Raw genomic sequence first — 26,214 nt, forward strand, 5'->3', positions numbered from 1 at the left:
TGCAGGTGAGGGGTGTGCTGGAGCCTGAACTACTGCCCCCGAGGCCCAAACACAGATGCCAGCCCTAGGATCCGGCTGGAAGGGAAGCCCACCAGTCACACTGCAGGGGCGCGTCAACATCTGGGGTCACTTCTCCTTGGATGTCTCCTTTAACATTTCCTGGAAGCAGAGCTGCTTTACTTAAAAATATTTTTTCAAAAAGAGACCATGGATTCCAAGCAAGTTTCAGCACCGTGAAAAATGCCTCTGATACATTAAATGAAAAATGGACACAGAGTAGCGTAAGGACTGATCACAACTCTTCAAACGACCGGCACAGAACACAGAACCTGCAGGGTGACGGTGGAAGCATGGCACTATAGTCGACTGAGTGTCCCCATTTTCAGTCTTTTATTACAATGTTAGAATACAAATCTCTTCTGAATAATTGTAAAAATCATTTGTAATGCTTAAAAAAACGTAAAAGGAGACTATAAATCCCCCACCCAAAACAAAACAGAGCATACTCTGACAACTGGTCGGTTCCGAGTCAGGCAAAGCGGGGAATGTGGAGAAGACGAGAGGTCCCCGACCTTCTCACGCGCCCACCCATCAGACACCTGCGTCCAAGCCGCGGGAGAGCCCAGGGGCTGGGGGACAGCCCCCTTCCTTGCAGAAACCCCCAGCCCAGTCCTCGTGGGGAGGGCGGGAGCCCTGTCTTGGGCACCTGAGGAAGATGTGTGTGGACCAATCCGAGTGGCAAGAACACGAGAGCCGCAGAATCAGAGTGGGAACTGCAAGATTTTATTAACACACCTTTGAAATTACATACAGTAAAGCTGAAACACATTTTTTGGTATGAAGTCACACAAATGATACACACAACAATACATCTGCTTTTTAACTACGTCACTATTATTCTTCACATATATTCCTGAAAAAGTTACCGCAGCCATGAACGCAAAGTGAACAATGGGGTAAAACAAGGCAACGTCATTTCCACAAACGTAAACGTCGGGCACTTGGCAGAAAACAGGAAGTAGATCAAACCCAGGGGAATGCAATCCAGCCATCTCGATTTCTGAACTTGCAAGCACTCCCAGGCAACACAGACTACACCCCACACCAGAGCGGCGCCCGGATGCGGCACCCAGCGCGCGTGCGCATCACGGCCAGCGCGGCCCCAGTCGGCGAGGGCGGCACCAAGGCCAGACGGCCGTCACTTCCGAGCGGAATGAGCGGCGCTACTACTAACACTGAGCCCACGCACAAGAGGTCCTGCAAAGTAGAGGGTGAGAAACAGAAGGGGTGATTAATGGCACGGCCACCGCGCGCCGCCGTCGCCGGCACCTTTGCATCGCCAACTCCTACAGGGCCAAACTGCAAAGCAACAGAATCAAATGTTATTCTCCCCATCAGACCTGGAGGAATAAATCGTGAGTCAAGACCTGTCAAAGCAAAGGTTTAGGGGTGATCCAGTCGTGAACGCAGACCAAAAGCACTGACGACGCCCCCGCCCAGGGCGGGGCTCCGCACCGAACACCGAGGGGAGGAGGGACAGCCCCTCGGCAGCCAGGGCGGCAGCAGGGCGGGAGGGCAGCGGGGAAACCCACGGAGCCGGAAAGCGAGGGACAGCGCAGGGTCTCAGCGCGGGAAGGAGCGGTCAGCGTCCGGCCGGCGGGCGAGTTGGAGTCAGGAAAGAAGAGAAGAGCAAGGAGAGGGACAGCCCAGCGCGTGGCGTGGCCAAGCCGTGCCGTTACGGAAGGAACAGGCTCAAGAAGAGAACAGTAACGTCCAACAAACAGAACCAGCTCAAAAATGAAAAAACAGATTGTGTGCTTTGTCGTTGTTATACCTGAAAATTAAATAGCAGAATTAAAGCCCAAGAGTTAAAGCCCTCACAGAGGAAACCTTTCTGGATGCCACACCTGTGAAAAGCAAAGCTGGATTATAAAATGAGTGATTACTTGCTCCTGGGTTGATAGCAAAACGTGTTGTGTGAGCATGTTATTTTAAAATTGTATACATTCTAAGAAAATACTGTAGAATGCATAAAGTCTAAAGTCCTTTAAAAATCAGCTTCCACTACATGCGCCCTTAAAATGAAGAGCAGTTTAAAAGAAAATCATGCTAAGAGAATGTCATGAGTCTACTTTCTAGAGTACGTTAAATTATTAAACACAGAATACATTAAAAACAGTACCTGTCTGCTTGTCCACTCTGGAACATATTAAGATAAAAAACTACATGACATTTCTTTCCTTTTAAAGGCCCTATATTTTTCTACATACCTTTTAAAATTAGCGAACTAAAAACAAGCAAAACACCAAGCATGAAGACCTCTGTATATTTTAGTCGGTTAGAAGTAAAAGGAAAAAGTACTCAAGAAACGTCTCACTAAAAATACCTGTTCCATCCACCCGTCAAAATTTAAAGATTTCCTACCAAACATGACAGAGAGAGCTGAGGTGTCTAAAACATCCTCTAGCAGAGACAGGTGACAGCGTGTGAGACAAACGGCCCTTCCGACCACACTGCCACCAGTACACCTGGGATCCAATATGAATCAGTGGTTCTGCTTTGGTTCCAGGACACAAAACCATGGGTTTATGTACCTAAGAAGTTAGGTATTTTGAATGATAAAAATTAAATAGGTTGCAAAAAACCTTACATAAAATCCTTAGGATTTAATATTAAGTCAAGGCTAAATGCCTTGGGAGAGTTCATATTTAAGAATGTCCCAAATAACACTTCATTCACAAATTTTAAAAATAGTTGAGGTCAGTAGAAATGTTTGTTAAATACAGTAAAGTATCTAAACTTTACTCCTAATTCATCTACACTTATTGTGGCTTCCTTTATTTGGGGGGGACCTCTCAGTCCCTTCCTATCCTTCAACACCCCAATAGTTACCCGTCTTAGAATACACCACTTACAAGGTTTTAAAGACCAAACAATCCCTTTCAAGTTTTCTCTCTCTCCCACCCTTTCCCCTCCCACTCCAAATAAGCAAAAAGAAAAAAACAAAACAAAAAAAAGAGGATGGGGGTTATAGCTTAATACAACAAGGGCAAGAAGGGTCTGCCAGGGAGTATGCGAAGCCAGAGCTGAGTCCTCCGAAGAGGAGGCAGGAGGAACAACAGAAAAGCAGAAGCCTGGAGTCACCCCCAGGGACCCCGGCCCTGCAGACCCTGCACTGGGACATGGTTCTCGACTCCTGGGCAGCTCCTATCTCCAGCGAGGGCAAAGGAGGGAAAGCCACAGAGAAGTGGCGTTTCCAGGACTCTGCAATGTCCAGGAACAACACTACGGCCGCCACACACACAGACCCCCTTTTTTTGTGCAATTATGTGACTACAACCTGTCTTCAACAAGTCAGTCCATGGACTATGAGCCTGTTGAGCTTACCTTCCCATTAAAGTGACAAATAAAAAACAAAAGAAACAGACCAAAATTAAAAACCAAAAGCCAAAAAAAAAAAAAAAAAAAAAAAAACCAACAACAACAAAAAATGGATGGTTCTTAAAACCCACCCTAGGAGGAAGGCTCCAGGTCCTCGGGTTTCTGCGCCTGCCGCGCCTCACCGTGCCCGGGTCCTATAAGAGGAGCCACGCAGGCGCCCGGGAGGGTGGCCCTGTCCCGCTGCCGTGAGATTCATCCAGCGGACGCTCCCCTGCTGCCTGCAGGCGCCCTGGCCTGCGAGCTCTCCACGTGACCGATGACCTCCCCTTATGGCCAGTGTGCTAGAAGTTTCCTGTTAACATTGGGAGGACAGCTTCCCCATCCTACAGGACCCTCCTCTCCCGGGCCTCTCCCTCCCTCCCTCCCCTTCACACTAAACTCCTCCCACCTCCTTCAGTAACAAAGCCTTCTGCTTACAGAACTCATCAAAATGCTATTTCAGAAAAAAAAGCTGGGTGCAGGATCTAAGCTCTGTCACAATTCAGAAATGCTACAGCTTAAACAACTGTTGGTCCGGGACCTTTACAAATCACGTTAAGGACTACCCATATTAGAAACAGTTCCGATGAAACCACTTCCCGCTCCCAACCCATAAACTCTCCTCCAGCGAGGCAGGGTGCAGGCTCCTATATAGGACGCCGCCTGTCCTGAGAGGGGGACCCCTCAACATTTCTCTCGGAAAGGAGACGAGAGTTACCCTTTAGAAGAGTGTCCGCATGAGGACTTAACAATGGGGCCGGCCGATGGCAATGCAGTGCTATGTTCAGACACGTGGCTAAGTGAACTTATATTACATCACAAAATCAAAACAAGGTAACGCAAAAAGAAAGAGAAAAGTAACTTGGCTCCACATAATTATCTATTGATTTACCTTATGAAATATATTGGTATTTACTGCCGTTAGGCTTCTTGAATTTGTGAACAAATAATACACAGATCAGGATAAATGTATTGACTTACTACCATCTTTATAAAAATCGAATATACACACAAACACATCAACAATTATGGAACTGTATCCATTAAACTTTGATACGACAACACAAAAGAACTAACAAATAGCTAAGATGTTGCTGAGTTGAAAGCATTCCCAGTAACATTCTGATTTTAAAAGGTCCATATTTACACAGTATGCTAAATGCTTCTGCCTCTCGTTTTAAATGCATGATAAATAAAGAACAAAGATAATGGTTGCAGCAGATCTTCCACGAGGGTTCAGCTTATGCGGTCTGACATCGCTGCGAAAAGCGAGAAGCGCAAGAAAAATGGAAATAACATTACTTTCTAATTCTGCTTCTTTCCTTTTCCGCAGCTTCCTTAAAGGAAACTAACTCTTTATTACTGGGATGGTCTGGAACTAAGAGCCCATTTCCAATGGTCGTTTGCAGTAAGAGCAGCGGGACTGTGTGTGGCTGTTCTAACTGGTGCTTTAGGACAGGCCGGGAGACTCTGCTGATGGCCTTTCCGGAGCATTCTACCCAGAGAAAACTTGTGTGTGTGCACAGTTACAGACACACACCTGCCCGGTCCCCGTCACACTCGGCACCAAACGCAGACCTTCCAGCAGCCATGGCGCCTGCTGTGAGCAACGGTGCCCGGGCCGGGCTGGCGTCACTAACACTGGCTGCCTGCCGTGTGCTTCGTGCCTGCTTCTCAGAGACTGCGTGCAGATTGTTGGTTTTTAAACCACAGCACACTCAGACTACTTCAGAAAGTGGTAAAAATTTGTTAAACTCATTTTATTGCATCAGGAAGTTTTCGGTGATAAAATAAGTTAGTAAGCCTTCCCACTGCCCTTGGGTACACTAAGTGGTTTGGAGCTCTCTTTAAAATTAGAGCCCAGGAGCTACCAAACTCATCATTTCGACGTAACTCTCTGTGGACTGAGATAAATAAACTATGCTTTTTAAATATATGAGCACATCGGCATCTAACTGTGAGCACAGTGGCTCCTGATGGTGGAGGAGCCACTGAGGGGAAGGGACCTGTCGCATGGGTGTCCCCCACCGGCACCGCCAGGCAGGGCTGGCTTACGAGCCCGTCTTCCAAAGCTGGGTCGGGGCTGTCTGGGCCAGAGGCGCCCGGCAGCACAGCTGCAGGGGACCAGCACAGCCACGGTGCTGTGGTCTCCTGGGGCCGCTGCTTCTGAAGAGCAGCCGCCAACCCCCACCTGCAGCTGCCAGTGTTTCCCGTAAGCACACAATGCCGTTTAGAATCCAGGCTACACAAGGTCTCACAGGGTCTGGAATATTCTTCTCCAGTTCTTAATATTGTTTTGGTAACTTAATTTGAATAAATATATAAAATTTCAACTGTGGACACAAGAGGAGACAAGCCTGTGCCCTCATCCCCAGCCCCTCCTTCCGGAGGCCGACAGCCCTAGGGCCACACTCGCTCCAGAGGCAGTAAGTGGTAACAGGCTTCTAGATCCCTTAATTCTATTAATAAATGTGACATGAAATTGTACGTATAAAACATAGCTAAAAAGTCTGAGTATGCCCTAGTATTATTTGCTCAAATGGTTCAGGTCCACTTTAGAATATCCAAAGTAGCGAAACACTTCATGAGCAGAAGACAGTAAGGCACTTTGTTCAGTGTCTGCCCAGAACAAATTCTACTAAGGTTTCTGTGCAGCGTCAGTCTCACCTAAGGGAACCTACCCAGAATTGCTAAAAGCGGCTTCAACGATGACACAGACACATCTCAGCTTGGGCTACGCTGTCCCTGGAAGACAGCCACCCCCAAGCCACACGCCACGGACAGCCCCACAGTCTTGCCTCATCTCAGGTCCAATAAAGGACAGTGCAGCCCCTGCTCAAGTGGCCTTCGGGAAAAAAAAGGGCAATCAAAGCAATGATAGCCAGGTTCCCAAAGAATCACATTCACAGAGCCGGCGAGACAAACACGCCACCCTGGGCTGCATTTGAAAAGAGAGAAAAAGCTGGACAGGTCTGTCCTACTTTCAGGCTGTTCCGCCACCTCAAGGGCATGGCAGACCCTGCTCTGTGCCACGCCAGGGGCCTGCCAGAGCCCTTGCCTGACTGGAGAAGAGTGTAAAAAAGTGGGCAGTTCACCTCGGGACCAGGAGCATACAGTTGGCGCTTTAGAAATACTGACAAGAAGCAGAATCTCCGTTCAATTGGCACCACTCCCAACCACCCCACTCATACCCTGGCTTTCCAGGATATGCAAATGTCGATCAATAATCACCCAAATTTCAATCTAGGTTTTACAGGAGCCTTTGAGAGCTTTCTGAGGAGCCCACTCAAGCTAAGCTTGGTTGGGAAGACTCTTTTCTAGCCTGCACTGAAGATAAGCGCAACCATTATCAAATATTCTTTGCTGTGAAAAATACTTGGAATTTGTGACATTAATGTTCTTTCCTGAATCTAAGTCACTGTGATCGATCATACAGTCAGATCACGAAGAACAATGTCTACATGCATCGTAAGCACTTAGAAAACAAAAGAAAACGAAAAACTTGGAGTTCTTTGCGGTGACAACAGAATCTGAAGCGATCAACCTAACACCGAACTCCAGCTGGCTGTGTAAGTTCAGCTCTTCTGAATCAACCCTGTGGCTGGCTGGCGCTCGAGGCAACAGCCCGGAGAGACCTAAGCTCCTGGGGACTCTGCGCCGGCTGGCAGCTTCCTTGAAGAAATCCCACAGTGTGTGTACAGCACAAGGTCAGGGCTCCCGCTAGAAGTCACTCCACGATCAGGGCCACATTTATGTGGGATAAATCTATCATATGCCTGTGAAAATTTAAGGAAACAATCAACGGTAACTCTGCACATCGCAATTGATTGCCCAAGGGGGCAGAAAGCCAGAGCAGACGGGGGGTCCTGACCAGCGAGGGCCTACTCCACCCGCAGGCGGCCTCACGCATGACATCTGCTCCAAACCAGGGCTAATCCTCCACCCGGCAAAAAGGCCGTTCTGCCTGATGAGGAGGCTCGCGGTCTGCTCTGTGTCCTGCTGCACTTCTGCAGCGACAGGAGCACCTGCCATGGCAACAGGGGACAGCACAGAATGGAGCCCCCTCCCGCGCCCACACCACCGCGAGTACAGAGTGCACCGCTACCTGTGGAATTTCTGCTGAAACGCTAACGCGTGGGCTGGCTCCTTGAACTTAGCTATGGCTTTCCGCTGCTGGGGAAGCATCTGTAAACTCTAGAGAAGAAAACAGAGAAACATTTTAATATCTCACTGTAAACGGTAAAAATAAAAAATATGTATATTCATGCATTTTCAGCTTTAATCCAAAATGTGAGTCCAGGCTGACACTTAGCTCACTCTAACAAACTCCCTCTCCCTTCCCTCTCCCTGGCAGCTTTTGTTCCCCAAAGCAGCGCTTCAATAAATCATTCCCACAACAGCACTGACATCCCCCAGCTGGTGCTAAGGTCTCCGTCACCTGCCACCGTGGCTGCCCGATCTTCTCTGTGAGAGCCGGTGGCAGGTGCCCTTACGTAGAGGCACCTCTTCTTCCCGTGTCTTCCTAGAAAGTGAGGCTCAGTGGCCCCTCGCCGATCCCCATCACATCAGAGGCTGCCGCTGGCTGGTGAGGCGACCCCATGGCCTACAGCAGCCACCAAGTTCACCCTCCCCAGACATCCGGCAGGGCCGCCGTGGGGGTGGCTGTGCCTGGGGCTGCCTCGGCATGACACAGTCACGCTCGGTACTTAGAAAGTTTGAGATTACCAAGTGGTATCTTAATGAAATCTTTAGGAGTTCCAAGGGAGTCATCACCCTTTCGCATAAAACTACTATTCGAGAGGCCATTCTTTGTAGCAAAAAGCAAATGAGTTCGTGAAGATCAACTGAAAGAAATGATGAACCCAGTAAAGACTTTTAGAGACACATCCGAAAAAGGCAACTTAGAGCCACTCCTCAAACTCACTGTGAGGAGGAGAATGGTGTTGTCTTCCTCAGGCCTCAGAGCCGGGTTTAGGGGTACGGGGCAGGCAGGAGGACAGCCTGGCCATCTACCAGGCGATGCTCTGTGATGCCCGGGCAGCCCCCACCTCCACAGTGGGGTCCTTCTCAGTTATCTCCTGCATCTGGGGCACAGCACAGGTGCCCCGACTCTTCAACGAGTCACTGTCACTGGCAGGTCTGCTGTGTGGCACCACGCTGACCCTGTCCTGAGGAACTGCACTCAACACGGCATCTTCAGTGGCCAGGAACTATTTGTGAGTCTGGGCTGCTGTTCAGTGAACTGTAACAGCTAAGGAAGTAACTAATAGTAACACATAGTCCTTTAAAAGTACTTACAACATTTAAAGTATTTTTCAAAAATCTGCACTGGAAGCACACAGCTAAAAGTATCAACGACTTAGAAAATGTTCAAAAAAGTTATACAGCATATGAAATAACTGCTCTCTATTTTGATACCATAGCACTTCTACCAGCAAACAAGACTAGCAGAACTGTCTTTCAGTGCTCCCACAGCAGTGCGTACGCGTCCCCAGGAAGTGTGCTCTCCAGTTACGGAGCACTGCGGACGTGTGCACAGGGCCACCTCCCCGGGGCCGCCCACGGCCGGAGGCACCACGAGGCTGCCCAGCATGCAGCCCCCCGACAACAGCCAACTGAAACAAGTTTAGTAAAATGCCAGATTTCCTCCTTTCTTTCTGATATAAAAAAATGGACGCAAAACAATTTTCTTGACCATTTCACTTATCGTTAAGTTAACAGGAAAAGTAAAGCCCCCAAACTTGGTCTCTTGGGTACATTCTCAGCAATATGGCTTTTCTGGCCTCTGAAATTCTGCTGTATTCCTGGGTGGAGACTTGTGTCCCTCCCAACCCACCAGACTCGTCTTCAGCTTGCGCCCACTCTATGCGTCATCCTGCAGGTGATTTTCAGCTGCTGACACTATGGAGAAGCTTCCACAAAGAAAATGCCACCCTCTTCTGTGACCAGGTGAGGGCAGGATGGCATCAGGAAGGTGTCACCCATCAGCCGCAACGGCGGCCGAGGACTCCTCCCCGGCACAGCCCGGCCTCTCGTTTTCTTGTCTCTCCCTGCAACACAGCTCTCGTGCTCAGGCCTCAACACCCCAAAGTGACCGCAACTTCACGTTAACTGCTGCCCACGCTGCGGCAGATCTGATGGCACCGACTGGAAGAATTTATCTCATCTCAACTTACCTTGTTAGTAATATAAAAACTGCTCCGTTAGGAATGGACAAGAAAAACTAATTTTATACATCACAATTATCAACATTCTCCAATTCACAGACGGAATCTGCATGTTGAAAATACCATGCTCTTCTTTTGGGAAAATCCATTTCTAGATTTATGTGGTGAGACCAGCCTGGGCAACACAGCAAGACTCCATCTCCACTAAAAAATTTAAAAAATTAGCCTGGTGTGGTGGCACGTGCCTGTAGTCCCAGCTACTCAGGAGGCTGAGGCAGGAGGATTGCTTGAGCCTAAGAGTTCGAATGCAGCCTGGCTAACATAGCGGGACTCTGTCTCTTAAAAAAAAAAAAAAAAAAGGAAGGAAGGAAAGGAAAAAGGAAAGGAAAAGAAAGGAAAGGAAAGGAAAGGAAAGGAAAGGAAAGGAAAGGAAAGGAAAGGAAAGGAAAGGAAAGGAAAGGAAAGGAAAGGAAAGGAAAGGAAAGGAAAGGAGAGAGAGAGAGAAAGAAAGAGAGAGAGAGAGAGAGAGAGAGAGAGAGAGAGAGAGAAGAGAGAGAGAGAGAGAGAGAGAGAGAGAGAGAAAGAGAGAAAGAGAGAAAGAAAGAGAGAAAGAGAGAAAGAGAGAAAGAGAGAAAGAAAGAAAGAAAGAGAAAAGAAACAGGTCTGGGCTGCTCTGCGGAGGCTCCTCCCAGCTCTAGAACTCTGTGCCCATCAGAGGAGCTGAGAGGAGGTCTAGCCCACTCCCTTGCAGCTTAGAATCACGCTGCCTAAAGTAAGGGAGAGGCTGATCCTTGACTAAAAGTGCAGAAATCAGTCTGGACTTTTGTTTTCTGTAGTTTCCTAGATGGTTCAAAACTATTTTTATACTTATTATTTCACATACATAGACAAGTTTTGTGGAACACTATTATAACTACAGACGCACAACTTTTCTTTAAACTGACTATTTACTCATTCAGTAAGTATTTTCCAGGTATATACTCTGAAGAAAAATACTGTGTTCTCAGTATATCAAATGCAAATCTCACCTTACAGGCTAGAATCAGGTGATAAAATCATCTGCAATTGCCAGGCCTGCGGAGAGTCTGGCCTATCTTATGTGGGCATGTCTAGTGGGTGGCCAGGGGTCAGACAAGCCCCTGAGTGCCAGTGTCTTATTGCCCCAAGAATCCCACCTTAACCAGGGTCTTCTGGGGGACTTCATGGAAACAGCACTCTGGGGAGGGGTCTTTGGAGCACGAGTGACCTATCAGAGGGCTCGGCCCAGAGATCCTAGGTTGGATGATCAGAATGCGATTCACAGGGAAGAGGGCGCTAACGTTCACCGTGTCTACGCTGTGTGGGGGCCGTGCTCACGGCTGGCACAAGTGTTCTCTCACTGAATCCCTACAGTGGGGGCGTGGCCGTCATCTCAACTGTAACCGAGGCTCTCAAGGGGCAAGTACTCTGTCTAAAAGCTGCACACCAGCAAATGGCAAAGTCAGAATCTGAACTGAAGTCACATCTCAAAGCCCAGACTCTTGCTCCTACAGCCAGCTACATTCTGAAGGGCCAACACAGAGCCAAAAACAAGCTGACCATGGCTAATTATCTCCTCTGAGTCCCACAGGACTGCTGGAAGCAATAAATAAGCTAACGCAGGCAGTGAACGGAGCCGTGGCTGGCATGTGCAGGCATGGTCCAAATGCCATCGATTGTTACCACTGCTGCTCATGCCCAGTGCTGCCTTTTCATGTTATTAAGAATCAAAACAGAGAAATACATACATTTACTCACTAAAGGACTGCAAACTTTATGCTCTTCAGAGGAAACTATGTCTTTTGTTCATTTTTACATCATGGAGTTTCATTTATTATAAGACACAAATTTTTTTTCTTCCTAACACAATTTTAGGCAAAACCCAGCAACAAGGAAATAAACACAATTAAGTAAAGGGGCTTCCAAAGTTACAATGAACTTAATTCCTGGTCCTAACAGTTAATTTGGTTTTAGTCTTTGAGGATGGAGCAGAAGATCCCGGCTGCTCCCCAGAGGTCGCTACTGAGAGAACGTAAGCAGGTCACTTGACTGGCAGAAATCTACCTCCCCGTTCCCTGAGAGCAAGGCCTGGCCTCCCCGCAACCCCACAGTCCCCCCTCTTTCGGGTGGAACCTTCTTTCTGACTCATTTCATATTAATGTTAAGGAACATCACGTGGTTCTCACTCTGACTGCACCTTTCTCCTCTGAAATTCTGAACCACACTATTATACTTACACCATTTCCATCCTAGTTATGACATTTCTACAAAATCTTGTCATTCTGCCTTCTCTGTAAATGAGCCTATAGATAAATGCCTTTGAAATGAATTTTCTAGAGAGTCTTGTGAATATTGTTTAAGAGAGTAAAATACTAATCTGATAGGAAAACTGGCTACCATATCACTGCTACACTTAAAAAAAGTTCTCAGATTCAATGGGTTTAAAAAGTATAGTTAACCTGTAGTGACTAGAATTTTCTAGCATTAAAAGGCCCAAAGCAATACGGGTCCCCCTCTGGTCCAGACACCACCACGTGTGTTACCACAGTGAGCACTAGGTGGCGCCACATCCCAGAGCAGAGACATGACATTTCATTCCAAAACCTTTGGGATAAAAAACCATTTATCCCAAAACACACAGAAAGACTTTTTCCCCCTCAAACCAGGAAGGTGGCGCTGAAACCTTGGGTCACTTAGCACTGACCCTTTGAAGTATACATTTAAACCATAATGAAGTCTTGTTATGAAAGGCTCTTTAATATTTATACTTATCAGTATTATTTCTTCAGCTATCTAATGATGGCCGAAGCTTGTTCTATCAGTTTTTTGTTTTGTTGTAATTAAGAAACCTAGCACTTGTGAATGCAGTGTTTAAAAATCTCTGAATGTCCACTCAAACTTTCCCAGTGGCCTGAGGCTGGCCAGAAAGGACAGGGCTCTGCTTAGTCGGGGGTGGGAGGGCCTGCAGGGGCACGGCTGTCCCCCTCCTCAAGCGCCTGCAGGGCAGCTCACCAGACCTGCCTGTGATGGCATTCTACACTGAGAAAACTTTGTTCCCCTTTACATATCCTTCTAACTAAAACAAGCCATCGATCAATTCCAACGTTGCTTTTGCTGGGATTTTAAATGGCCCCAATCAAACTTTACTTACAACAAAATAATTTCTAATTCTTTTCAAACAGAAGAAAGCAGCAAATGGAAGGAAAAAGGCCACAGCACAAAATCCCAAATTCAATTTCTAAGACAGACAAGACAGAGGCTAGGGGTGTCGTGGTGGCTCCAAGCTCATTTTCACAATGGAGCCACAGAGCCGCGCGCAGTGCTGATCCAGGCACACAGCACTTGCTCTCCAGACATGGATCCTGATAACTGCAACATACTCAAGAACATTCACGAAAGTGACCAAGACTGCACATGACGAAACAAGTCTGTCAATCAGCAGGTCCCACAGAGAAATGACAACGCTGTCACCTCCACCCAGGGGAAGTGCAGAGTGTCCGGCAGACAAGAGGACCATCAGGAAACCGCACTAAAACGTGAGTCCCCCGCCAAGTATGTTGTTCTGTGGTCCAGACGTAATTAGACTAGGCTCTGCTCTGACTTTTAAAAATCTGGACTCACTGTTAAACTGCTATTTGACCCAGAATTCTCAATCACCATTTGTTTTGAGTTTCAGATATTTACATGCATTAAAACCACATTTTAATACACATAAAATTCTCTAGTTCAATTCTGTTCCTGCGAATTAATCCATATTTATGACCAACCATTTAGAAATAACCTATCATTGAACATAAGCCTCGTGCCTCTGATAACTGAGAATGTATTCCTATCTGCACCACTGGGAAGCTTACTCTATTAAAAACAGATGCCAGCTAGGCGCGGTGGCTCACACCTATAATCCTAGAACTTTGGGAGGCCAAGAAGGGAGGATCGATTGAGGCCAGGAGTTTGAGACCAGCCTGGGCAACATAGCATGACCCCATCTCTACCAAAAATACAAAAATTAGCTGGGTAAGGTAGCATGCACCTATAGTTCCAGTGGGAGGATTGCTTGAGCCCAGGGGTTTGAGGTTACAGTGAGCTATGATCACACCACTGCACCCCAGCCCGGGCAACAGAGCAAGACCCTGTCTCCAACAAAAGAAAGAAGCTAAGGTTTGGGGTTAACTTTTTTCATTATTACACACAAATAAAAACTAAACCTATCTCTCTAGGAATCCAATGAAGGTGGCATTAAGTAAACCAAAGTAACAGGCAGTTTGGGAAAGGCTTTCACTTTTTAGAAACTCCTCATTTCCTAGGAACTCTCAATAGTGGATGGAGATCTAAAACATATTATAAATTAATTTCTCGTACCTACCTAGTCTGACAACGTTTCCAAATTTTTACCCATGAAGCAAGAGCCCGTTAAGATATTCGTAAAAGAAAGTACTTTGTACTACTCAGAAAACTAACGTTTACTCTGGGTGCCCTAAAATTGCCATCAGTCACCTTTCCGAAGTGCTCTGCCCTCAGACCCAGATGCTGCTGGGGAAGCAGGATGCGGGAGGGCGGCAGCGACAGGCACCGAGGGCGAGACCGGCGGGAAAGGCCAGAAACGGGGCCGGAGCCCAGGCCGGCTTCACTGCCGGGTCCCCTATGGGCACGGGACCTGCAGAGACCAGGGTTTCCAACAGCCCCGGAATCGTGTTCAGGTCCTTTTCACCCATTTCGTCTGTAGCTAGCTCTGCAGGGACTTTTTTTTTTTTTTTTGAGACAGAGTCTTGCTCTGTTGCCCAGGCTAGAGTGAGTGCCGTGGCGTCAGCCTAGCTCACAGCAACCTCGAACTCCTCGGCTTAAGTGATCCTCCTGCCTCAGCCTCCCGAGTAGCTGGGACTACAGGCATGTGCCACCATGTCTGGCTAATTTTTTCTATATAGATATTTTTAGTTGGCCATATAATTTCTTTCTATTTTTAGTAGAGACGGGGTCTCGCTCTTGCTCAGGCTGGTTTTGAACTCTGCAGGGACTTTTTAAGCATTAGAATTAGCCAGCTTTAAAACTAAGAGACAAACATACAGCCCAAGTGACTGTCATATTTGCAGAAATCTAAACCAAATTCCAGAGCTGTTAACAAGTGAGGCTGTTTTTGAAAGTTAAAGACAAGAAGGCTAAATACTTTAAAACTTAAATAATTATTACAAATAAAACAAGTGATTTGAGGGAACAAAAAATTTACTTGTATGTGTGCATGTGTGAACTTTACGATCCTTTGAGGATCTCAAAGGATAATTTGTTCAGTTAGAATATTTCCTAAAATTTCTAACTAAGAATCTGAAAATTTCAAAATAACCAAACTTTGAGGGAAAAATTCTGATGTCAAGAACACACAATAGATGTTTATCTTTCTTCCCAAGCAGTAGTTTAATACAAAGTATCCAACACAATGGATGCTGCATTTTATATCAAGAAATGATTTTGTCTCAGATATGACAAACATTGGCACAGACGTCACACTCCCAGGTGACCTACCTGAATGGGTCCCACGGACATCAGCAGGCTCTTTAGCTGGGCATCGGTGGTTGACGAGGACAGCCCCTCCACAGACACCACACAGGGCTGCGGCTGGCACTCCACCACCCGCAGGTTCTGCTTGTTGGGCACCAGGCGCCCCCGGCCCATGGGACCGGCCAGCCCTCGGCCCCGCCCGTGCATGATGGCCTGGCAATGACAAAGGACAGGCATCTGTTCTGAACCTGGGTTTCATCACAGCTACTAAGATACAAAAGTTAGCAAATAACTCAGAATGCATTAAACATACCATGAGCTACAGAATTTTCTGTAGTTTTCTATCCACTATCAGAGAATGGTTTAATATTCAAACAAGACAAAAATATCCAGCAAGTCTAGGTGGAGGAATAGGAGGGAACTGACAAAGCCTGAATCTCTCTGGGTGCCTGCCGCGCAGTCGTGCTCCTCGGGCACTCTGGTGACAGCGTCCTTGGGCAGATGAAGCACATGGGGACTCAGAAACCCTTTGCGAGTAACACAGTTAAGGATTCAGACCCAGAGCCCTAATTCCTCCCATCGTGTTACAGGCCAGTCTCAGTGGAACCTGCTTGTGCTCCCATTGCCATGTGGTCACAACAAGCCACAGCGTCATGGACCCAACTCGTCTTAGGAAGATCCACATTTGCCATCCAAACCCTCAAAGGCACATGCCGCAACAGCACTTTCACCCCTAAATGCACACTGTCATCATCTGCAGAGCTTTTAAAAACAAACAAAAGACACAGCAATGACTGAGTGTGCCTCAAACCCCAATCGCAATTTTGCTGGTCTAAGGTGGGTCTCAACATTATCAATTTTTAAAGGTGTCCAGGGTTCAAAATCCCTGCTCTTTAAAGAGGAGACAGTTGAAATTTCTAGCATTTTCTCCTAATTAGGATAAGAGAGAACACTGCCCAACTTCTCCAGCTTAGAGTAACAGCAAAATATAGAAGGCCAAATAGCAGCAAACAGCTCTAGGTTTTCCAGATGTCCTACTCTCGTTCTGTCCCAGAGTTGGGTAGAAAGGGACAAAAATGGCCTCCCAGTCCCTCACAGAAAAAGGCACAGAAAAAGAGAGGTGGAACCAGAGCTCACGCTCAGGACGCGGATGTGCACCAGCACACAGGGAGACTAAGAGACACCTCAATGTCTCTCAACGCTCTGCAGGAGGTAACAAACCACTCCTGTCAAGTGAGTTTTTAAACAGTGCAAAGAGAGATTTCAACACAAACACATATCAAAAGTTGCAAGTTACACTGGCTGGCAACCAACAGTAAGTAACTGTTCTTCTGTGCTAGCTGTAGTAAGTTATGATGTTAACAATAAAATCCTTTACCAAACCTTACTTATATGTCTGGCATCAGGGGTTTTTTTTTATGCTTTGTATAAAATCCTCATAATCGCTCAAATAAGATAGGAGATATCAATATCCTCATTTATAGGAGAGTAAAAGAAGTTCAAAAGTAAGAAACTCAAGTACTTTATGTATGTACCTGTACGGGGTGTGTGGTTTGTAAGGTCTTTCTCATCATCTATTCAGGGCTAACACCTCAAAAAAGAAAATTCGTACTGGAACAATCTTTAAAGACTGCATCACTTATCACTGGAGATACCACTTCTTGATCACATTAAGTGTCTATACATTTGTCTCCTGCTACAAAATGGAGTAATTATGTCTATTCCCCTATCATAAGGTGTTAATGAGATAATATATACAAAGAAATTTAAATACTTCAGAGAGACTCAAATAGTCTTTTTTTAAATTCAGAGATGGAGTCTGACTCTGGTCACCTGGGCTAGAGTGCAGTGGTGTCATCATAGCTCACAGCAACCTCAAACTCCTGGGCTCCAGCAGTCCTCTTGCCTCAGCCTCCTGAGTAGCTGGGACTGCAGGTGCGCACCATCACACCTGGCTAATTTTTCTATTTTTGGTAAAGACAGGGTCTTGCTCTTGCTCAGGCTGGTCTTGAACTCCTGATCTCAAGTGATCCTCCCACCTCGTCCTCCCAAAGTGCAAGGATTACAGACGAGAGCCACCACACCCAGCAGAATGGTCTTAATATTAACACGACCACTTAGTGGCAAGATGAGCAGGGGGATGAACTAGTGGGCTTCCAGTCCTCCTGGAGGAAGCACAGAGCAGGGTGCTGCCTCCCCTCTCCCGCACTGTGGCCCTATCACATGAGCAGTGCTGGCTTCTGCACAGAGAGACTTCACTGCAGGGCCATTCTTACCCCTCCGGCAGAGACGGAACAACTGTGGGAGCCTAAGAAGATGCTTCTCGCTGGAAGCTGAGGGAAAGGGCACTCTCGCTAAGCACGCGGCAAGGCGGTGCTCCTAGAGCACAACAGGAGAGCCACGCTCCCTGAGAAGGGGTGTGGTGCTGCCCCTCTGGCAGACTGAGCTCAGAGAAACACCTTCTAATCCTCAGGTCAAGGAAAGGATTAAAGGAACCGTGGCCCTGCCACTTTCTCGGGCCGGGTACTTCACCTCCAAAGGCCTCAGTTTCCTCTCTCTGAACTGGGCTTATGACTATGAAATCAATGAACACACACCTGACTCCACATTTCAGTCTCCAGTGAACCAGCCAGTAGAGAAAGGAGAGCACGCTTGTGCTGGGGTTCCACGCGTGTGCACGCGCACACACACACACACACACACACACACACACACACACACAGACACACACACACACAGACACGCACCCGCCTGGCTGTCTCCAGGGCATGGATGCTGCAGAGCAAACAGTTCAGAGCTGCAGGGAACCAGCCCCTCCTTTGTGGGTGATTTACGACTGGAGTTGTGCCGTTAAGTCAGCCAGGAGGGAAACAGGGTTTGGTGAGAATGCTCCTGTGTTTTCAAGGCCAGAACAAAGGAAATGATGGCTCATTTACTAACCTGAGTACTACCACGTGCCAGGCACCACCGTTTGGACAAACTGCCCTCGGTCATCCACTCTTCCTAACTACCGGGCCTCCCCCTGCACTGGAACCACAGCCCCGTGCCATGGGCCAGGTCACGAGCAGTACCTTCTTCGCCGGATGGATTCCTTGGATGCTTTTGATCCCTGGAGGGACAGCCGAGTGTGTGTGGGGTCCCGGTGGTAGGTGTGGGGGCTGCTGGAGGCCCCCCCGGGTCAGTGTCACCTTGCGGGCAGGCTGTGGTCCCACTTCTGGAGGCTGAGGAAGCCGCTGGGGCTGGCCTTCAAGGTGAAAGAAGCCATCGCTCTCTCCTCCCTGCTGAAACCAAGAAGGCAGAGTGGGGTTCAGGGTCTGCTCCGCCAAATATCCCCCCAGCATCGGGGAGCCCCACAGTTAGCATTCACCTGGGAACCAAAGCCATTGCAAGCAGTGTAACACAAACCTGTCATCTCTCTAGAGCCAGTAAGGACATTTCTCAGTGGACAGTGGTTAAGTTTTAACAATATTTTTGAAATTTAAAACTATAATATCTCTTTTAATTACTGTATTCATTTAAGAGGTCTGCGATTAAAATAACTGCTATTTAATTCAGTGAATTACTGTTTAACTTTAAAAATACTTCATATTCAACATGCATTTTTCATTTACAACATACATTATTCATTTTCAAGAGCCTTCTTATTAAAATCTGACAGTCTGCTTAAGTAAGTTTAAAACTTAACTTCTATTCAAACCTAACCTACGTGGCAATCGGCCCAGCTCCTGCCGGTCACGGCTGCGCAGCGTGGGGTGCGTCGCAGGGCCTTCCCCTCCCCACCCACCCCGTGGGCACCACGACTTCAAATCTTGTGTACTTTTCAATACTGTGTTCATGAAGTCTGCAATAGGAGGAGCATCCCAGAACCACTGGCTAGAAACTCCTTTCCTTCTGCTGAGAGCTACCAGTGCCATTACCACCCGCAGAGCAAGTGCGTGTCAGAGGAGAGCATTTACTCTATTAAGAACTTTAGACGTATCAGGAATCTCACCTTTTGTGTTTTACTAAAGTTCTCTCATTTCTTGGCCTTAAAACTTGTTAATCAATTTAGGAAGCAGGGACACATTCAAGCTGTGCTACTGATGTTGCTCCTACCACCAGGCAGCAAGACAAAATACCTCTGCACAGAGTGCAAGGCTACTTTTGGTATTAAAAGTAGTGCCTTTCCAAAAGAGTAGCAGGAGGTCAGGAAAGAAAGGGTAGATTGGCAAGGACATCAGATCTTGTCCTGCTAAATTATGTAATCCTAATAGAAATGGGTGCTCGAACTTGAAAAGGAAGATTAAGGCTTTTACTAGCACGACGCCTTCTCTAAGCATCAATAGGCACATGCAGTATCAGTCATTGCTTAGTAAACCACCTCACCCAGGAGGCTCCACTATGCCAGTGTCTCCAGTGGGAACCTGGCACATTAGCTCAGAGGAAGCCCACATAGCCATGTCCTGCTCTTCCCCCTCAAACATATCTTTCAAAGACCATTTCGTGGAACAGAGCGCTCCACAAAGAGAAGGAACACGGACTGGAGGAAGATGGGTGTAATAAGAATTTCGTTATGACTACTCAAAGTAACAGGGACCCAAGAAAAGATGAGATGAAATGTCACACGCAGTCAGGACTTCTGGCTATGGCAGCATGAAAAGGTCTGCAAATCTCTCTCCAAAGCAAGTGTAACTGCCTCAAACAACCATTTCAGGACCCTGGAAATCAGCAAATGTACAGCAACAAACGGAGAAGCACTAATCCCCAAGATGTAAGAATAGTGTAGTCCACAGCCTTCCTGATGGGGGCTCCTCCCCGCAGACAGGCAGCATAGCCGCACAGGGCTGGGGAGGAAGCCCCACCCCACGGCTGCACAGCACAGCAGGAGAGCAGCCAACTCAGCGGGAAAGCTCCAGAAGCTCAGGGATCTGAGCCTCTGGCGTGGTCCTGTTAGAACAAGCAACAGAGCAGCCAGAAATGTGAGAAACCTAGTGAGGAGATTCTGGAACAGAAAGAGCCACAGAAGGCCTGGAGGAGCTACACCCACACGGCTGCCTGGGAAGCTGGCGGGAAGCTCCAATCACCGGCCAAGGTGGCTAGGCAGGGCCCGCGTGCCTGAGCACAATCTCTTCCCTATCACTGCTGGCCACCAAACTGTGCAGCAACAGGGCTATGCAAGCCAGGCTAAGAAATAAAAATAGGAATAAAAATACTGAAGAAAACCCAAACTGAATGAAAACAAAAATACAACACATCAAAATTTAGGGGATTCAACTAAAGCAGTTACATCAAAAAGGAAAAAGATCTAGAAATCAATCATTTGATGGGCCTTTACCTTCTTTACCTCAAGCTAGTTCCCCTCTCTCAAAGAAAGGAAATTAAACCTGAAGTATAAGGAAGAAAACGGTAAAGATCACAGCAAAAGGCAATGACACAGTAAACAAAAAACAGAGAAAATTAGTGAAACCAAAATTTGGATTTTTTGAGATCAACAAAATCGATACTCCTTTAAGTACAACGACCAAGAAAAAAGGAGAGAAGACAAATTAGCCAAAGCAGGAAACAGTGGGATCATCACAATAGACGCTGCAGAAACTGAAAAGTTATTACAAACAACTTTATAGTAACACATTAGACAACTTAGATGAAATGGACATCAGTAAAAGACACAGGTACCAAAAGTAACACAAAAAAAGAGAAAATCTGAATAGACCTCTTAGAAGGAAAGACATTGAATTAATAATTACAAATCTATCACAAAAACACAGGCCCAAATAGCTGCACCATGGAATTTTTTAAGGAAGAAAGACTATCAAGCTAACACAATCTCTTTCAGGACACAGAAGAGAAAGAAGCAACTTTCCCACCGGTTCTTTGAGCCTGGTATTACCCTAATACAAGAGCCAAAAACATCAAAAGACAAGTGCAAGAAATATCCCTCATAAACAAACATGAAAACAAATCATTAAAATAGTAGCAAACTAAATCCTGCAACACGGAAAACGATCACATATCATGACTAAGTAAGATGCATCCCAGAAATGCAAGGCTGGTTTAATAACCCATATTAATTAACGTAACATGCCATTTGAGCAAAGTAAAGGACAACGTGATCATCTGCTGTCATCCTGCCAGGGCTATGGATGACTGAACCAGAGGGGATCCCCCCAACATTCTGTGACTCTATGATGTATCTAATTACTGCCTGACATGTGCTGATCTGACTGGGAGCCATTCCTATTTCACAGCGGATACGCCCCCAGATGAAAATGGCAGCTCTGTGAGAAGGCAGACCACCTGCAGGACCACGGTCCACACAGAAACTCAGGCTGGAGGTCTGTGCTTCTTCAAACTCCTCCACGAGGTCCTGCACCCAGGGCATGAGCAGGGATCCCATCCAGGCAGGGATGACCTATTCTAAGTGAATAACTCTTCAAAGTCTTTATCTTAAAAAGCTATGTGAATTCTCTCTAGTGCTGTATATGCTTGAGATTTTCTATACTAAAAAATTTTAAAATTTAAGGATATATAACACATATCCTCATCTTTCTTAAGAGCCAGTGACCTATCATTATCTAAAATCCTGTTGAAATGGTGTTTCCTGGGTGTACAATCTTAGTGCCAGACTCACAAATTCGCTATGCATGTGTTCAGTCACATGGTCACTAGAAACGTTTCTCTTTCACAAGCCTCAATACTTCACACCAGCCTCCAGGGCCACGAGGGCCCACATGAGATGGAGCCAGCGTCGGGCCACGGAATCCTCCGCCCAGCTCAGCTACATAACAGCTTCCTGCCGGTGATTCTCCCACTTCCCTCCTGTCCACTAAGGTGGACAAACGAGTGGACCGTGAAGGTTTGCTCTCTTAGAAGGACTTCCAGTGTACCGACGCGAGTCACCCAAATCAGCTCCCTGGCAGCTTAACCGACCAGGTCTCTGATGACACCTACAACATACGCATCTTGTAAGTGTTCTAGAGAAACCAGTGGCTTAGATCCTAGTAAGTCTGCTTTGTTCACCATGCCAAAATGTCTTGTGCATAGAAAGCACTGAAATATTTATTGAAATTAAGTCAATAAATAGTAGGCTGTACTTTTAAAAGCTGAATAGTTCTGAATGTGCTAAAAAAAAAAAAAAGACTACAGTATCAGAATACTAGGTTAAAGCCACTGTCATTCTGTACATACATATTCACTAACAGTCACCATGATAATGAAACGGCCACCCTTCAGCCTAGCAATACCATTACGTGCATCAGAAAGTATCATGGCACACTGCAGACACGCATAAGACAGTACCCTGCACCTAAAGAAAACAACGCCCAAGTAATATGATGGACAAAAAGATGACTACTCTGGTCATTGTTTCTCTAGCAATCTACAGCTATTATAAAAACAAGATGACCTACACAGTAAACTTTAAAAAGAACAGCTTGCACCAAAAGTAGGATGTTATTATCTACCTATTTTAAGGCATATAATGGGCATACGTATTTGGGTGATAAACACAAACACTGTAGTAGTCTGATAATTTTTAAACTGGGAATTGAGAACATAAACACTGAGTCAGTAAACACTCCAAATAATAAAATGCTCGTTATTTTGAATAAGAAATCGGTGACAATTTATGTCTGACGATATTAACGTCAGACAAAAACTCTGAGCAACAAAGTTCTAAACTTTTATCTTCTTTTCATGGAAAGTTTACTTTTCTAAGTAGGCTTGACTCTACTTAAAGTTCAGAAATACAGATATTACAAAAAGTCTTTCCTCATCTCTTTTGACAAAAACTCAGATTTACTTATGTGGCTGGAGTATGAGATCCTGTAACATAACAAAGGAGTCCTGCTGTCATGCTCCCTTAGCACGTCCTGAGAAATGGCCTGGAAAGACAGGAAATGGTATCCACGATGGGACAGCCGCCGTGGATGGAGACCCGACCTTCCGCTGCGCTCAGTGCAGCCACGCTTGCCTTTGGCCTGTCCGGTTATTCTGCCCTGCTCAGGAAGCTCCAGGCCAGCGGCTGCCGCCTGCTCACTCATGGAGGCCCCGGGCCACCACTCTGGGTCCTTACAGCCCCCAGGGCACGCTGCTGGGGCTGGCTGGGCTCTTCCTCAGGGTCACGACACTTGCTCGCCACAGCACCCTCAGGACAGGCAGACCGCCACGGCCTGCCGAGTCCCTGATCAACAGGGAGAGGAGGATGCGTCAGACACAGACTGGGATGACGACTGTCCAACTTTTAGGAAAAACAGTTCCTACAAACCACTCGCTGAAAAGCGGGAGAGCCCTGCCTGGGTAAGTGCTGGACTTGCTTATAGTCAAGACAAGTATACCTGCTGTAGCAACAAACTATACAGTAAAATTTTACAATACAAACTTCCAAGGCACTCCTAGAATCTGAATCATCATCAAGAGTTTTGGTATCATTCAACACATTTCAATTCTTAGCTATGGATTGTATTTGTTGAACATCTGACAAGAAATGTACCAGGGTCTGTATAGACATGCTTTTCCTCCAATCCTCCCTACAAGGCAAGTATCAGCATCCTCATTGTGCACATGAAACAAACTTTGGTGACACGCACAGTAAGTGCTGGTACAGATCCGTGGTTCCTAAGATCGGACCCCACATTGCCTCCTAGGGGAGGAACTTAACACTAACACATTCGTAACTATTTTCAGCAAGAGTTGAAACAAATGGGATTAATCACCATTTAATTAAATCGCTTTAATTAAATGAAGGGCTACTATAATGCTATGCTTTTTAATTTCTCTGAAGATCATGCTAAACATTCAAGGCTTATGTATAAGTAACAAGTTATTTCACTTTGTAAGAAAAGTGGAAAATTTTTTCCCAACTGAAAAAAATTATTCTCTTGCAATTTAGCAAAATGAAAAGCTAATTGTAGGGAAAAATTTTTAATTCCAGAAGTTATTCCAGTAAACACTAGAAAATGACCAGCCAACACATTACTAGGTTGTGGCCAGGAACATAGTTTGGACCAACTGAACTTGTCCCTTCGAGTCATATTCTTCAACCGATTGTTCATTTGAACAACCTGCCCTGTGGATCCTGCACAGCAAATTCAAATTTTATCTTTTTAGTGGTTTTATTTTTGAGAAAATTTTTATTTCACCTTTCCCAATGGATAGACATTTATTTCAGCATCCACTTCAGCCCATACGATGGTCGATATCTACGATTTCTGTCATGAAGTACGCAAGCATTACTTTGAACTGCATCTGACACACCTTAGTGGTCCAGGTCATCATTTGAAAACTGATGAGTCCAGTTTTAACCAAAAACTCAAGTATCATCGCAGCCATGCTAAGGAGAGGGAAATTTGAGTTTTGGGTACTGCAGACACCACCCATCAACCAGCTACTGGTTATGTGAAGACTGCCGGCAGCTGACCCGCCCACACTCGGCTGCCCACTGTGCAGGGCACCGCAGCCTGGTTCTCCCACGCACTCTGATTCGTGGGCCACACACGGTAACATTCAGCCTCTCCCTGGTTTCCCGCAAGCCCCGGTTAAACAGAATGATCCCAACTTCCATTCTGTGTCATCCCTTGGCTTGTACAGCCGAAACATCGAGTCCTCATGGAACAAAGGTAAATCGAAGTGCAAGACCAGGAGAGGAGTTTGTCCCTTGGCTGAATTTATGTGGCGTGACTGATTTGGAAATAATGCTTTCAATTCCCTTTTACTGAGTGTATCAGAACAATTTCCTGTTAATTAATATGATGTTTTGACTTTTGGTTTTAGCATGTTTTAGTACAATTATCCAGGGACAAATCCTTCAATTAATTACATCTGAGAGACAAATTGATTCCATATTTTTATACTCATAATTACACATAGACTTAGACAAAATTTGAATAAGAACCAATCCAAATTAAATCTACCCATTTCTTTATAAATCTTCCATATCCTATGCATATAGTTACGGCATTGAAAGAGATCTCCAAATTATCAGTTCTTAGTTATGTAAATTCAAAAATACTGTTGATTTAAATTAGGAATTTTAGAAAACTGCTATCTTAATATAAGCAAATAAGTGGTTATATGTGGATGGCAGAATGACAATCTATTCAGAAAAAGTTCACTTTGAAATTGAATTTCTCCAGGGTGGTACAGTTCACTTTTTAACTCTTTAAACAACACTATATTTAGATACGATTTTAAATATCTCATACTTTCTTCAAAACAGATGGGAGAGAAAAGAAGTTTGGTCTATCTTAGACCAACCTAAAAACATTATGTTGTTTTTTTCCACAAATGATCATCTTTCAATAAAAACTATAAAATGTCTTTCTAGACTAGTTTTAAAAAAACACACACACATATATATATAATATATAAAAGAGGCAGTATCAGAATTACATAAACTTAGGGAATACTTTTTATCAGCTTGATCATTACAAAAAATGAGGTCTGTAGCCACCAACATAAGCAGGACAAATTTATTTATAACAAATGGTTTAAATGTATAGATAAAAATGCCTATTGATACTGTCAGGGCTTCCTGCAATTTGACAGATCAAATCTTATTTTCATTCTTAAACCCCATGAAGAAGTGATATCACTGACTTACATTCACCAGCGAGCAAATTGATTAATCCCTCTCTATAGAAATCTCAACTCTTGATTATACCTATCAGACGTTAAGCAGCATTATTCTAGAGTGACAACACTTGACAAATTCCCCAACCATTTTTCTCAGCCTTTGTGGCCCTGCTAGCTTGTATTAACCCTGATGAAAAATTAATTTTCCTTATCTTCTTCTAAACCCCAAAATCCAAATCCGCCAAACTGGCAACTCTTTCTGTAAAGGTATTATGAAAACCTCTAAAAGATTAATTGCATGTCTTCAGGTGACATTAAATTAATTTCTGTACTCATGACAGACATTTGATACTGCGTACTGAGAGGACAGATAACATTGTCAGGACACACAGAAGGACAGTGGTGTAGTGTCCCTGGGCAGCCTCTCATGAGTCCTCCTTCCGATAAGGCCGCACCTCACTGTCACTGGCAATGCTGCTGACCTTCCGGCCCGCAGACCTCTCTGAGCAGTTTTCCATTAACTACAACAATGCTGGGCCTCGCCTTGTAATCTTTATAAGGCTCATTC

At 45.7% G+C, this 26,214-nt stretch overlaps 1 protein-coding gene across 4 annotated transcripts in view; it reads right to left on the bottom strand.

Moving 5' to 3' along the window:
* Positions 1–761: 761 nt before the first annotated feature.
* Positions 762–26,214, bottom strand: part of RBM33 (RNA binding motif protein 33) — a 115,650-nt gene continuing 90,197 nt past the window's right edge. For 2 of the 4 annotated variants that reach the window (XM_045564613.1, XM_045564611.1), the window contains 4 exons: positions 18,167–18,373; positions 15,120–15,308; positions 7,526–7,614; positions 762–7,196 (listed from right to left, as the gene is read on the bottom strand). In XM_045564613.1, coding sequence (XP_045420569.1) covers positions 7,148–7,196; positions 7,526–7,614; positions 15,120–15,308; positions 18,167–18,373 — 534 coding nt within the window. In that variant the 3' untranslated portion in view covers positions 762–7,147. Of the gene's footprint in view, positions 7,197–7,525; positions 7,615–15,119; positions 15,309–18,166; positions 18,377–26,214 lie in introns of all 4 variants that reach the window. The other 2 variants (XM_045564610.1, XM_045564612.1) reach the window with 1 other exon arrangement.

Source organism: Lemur catta, chromosome 11 (genome assembly GCF_020740605.2).
Source record: "Lemur catta isolate mLemCat1 chromosome 11, mLemCat1.pri, whole genome shotgun sequence".
In the NCBI taxonomy this organism is placed as follows: Eukaryota; Metazoa; Chordata; class Mammalia; order Primates; family Lemuridae; genus Lemur; species Lemur catta.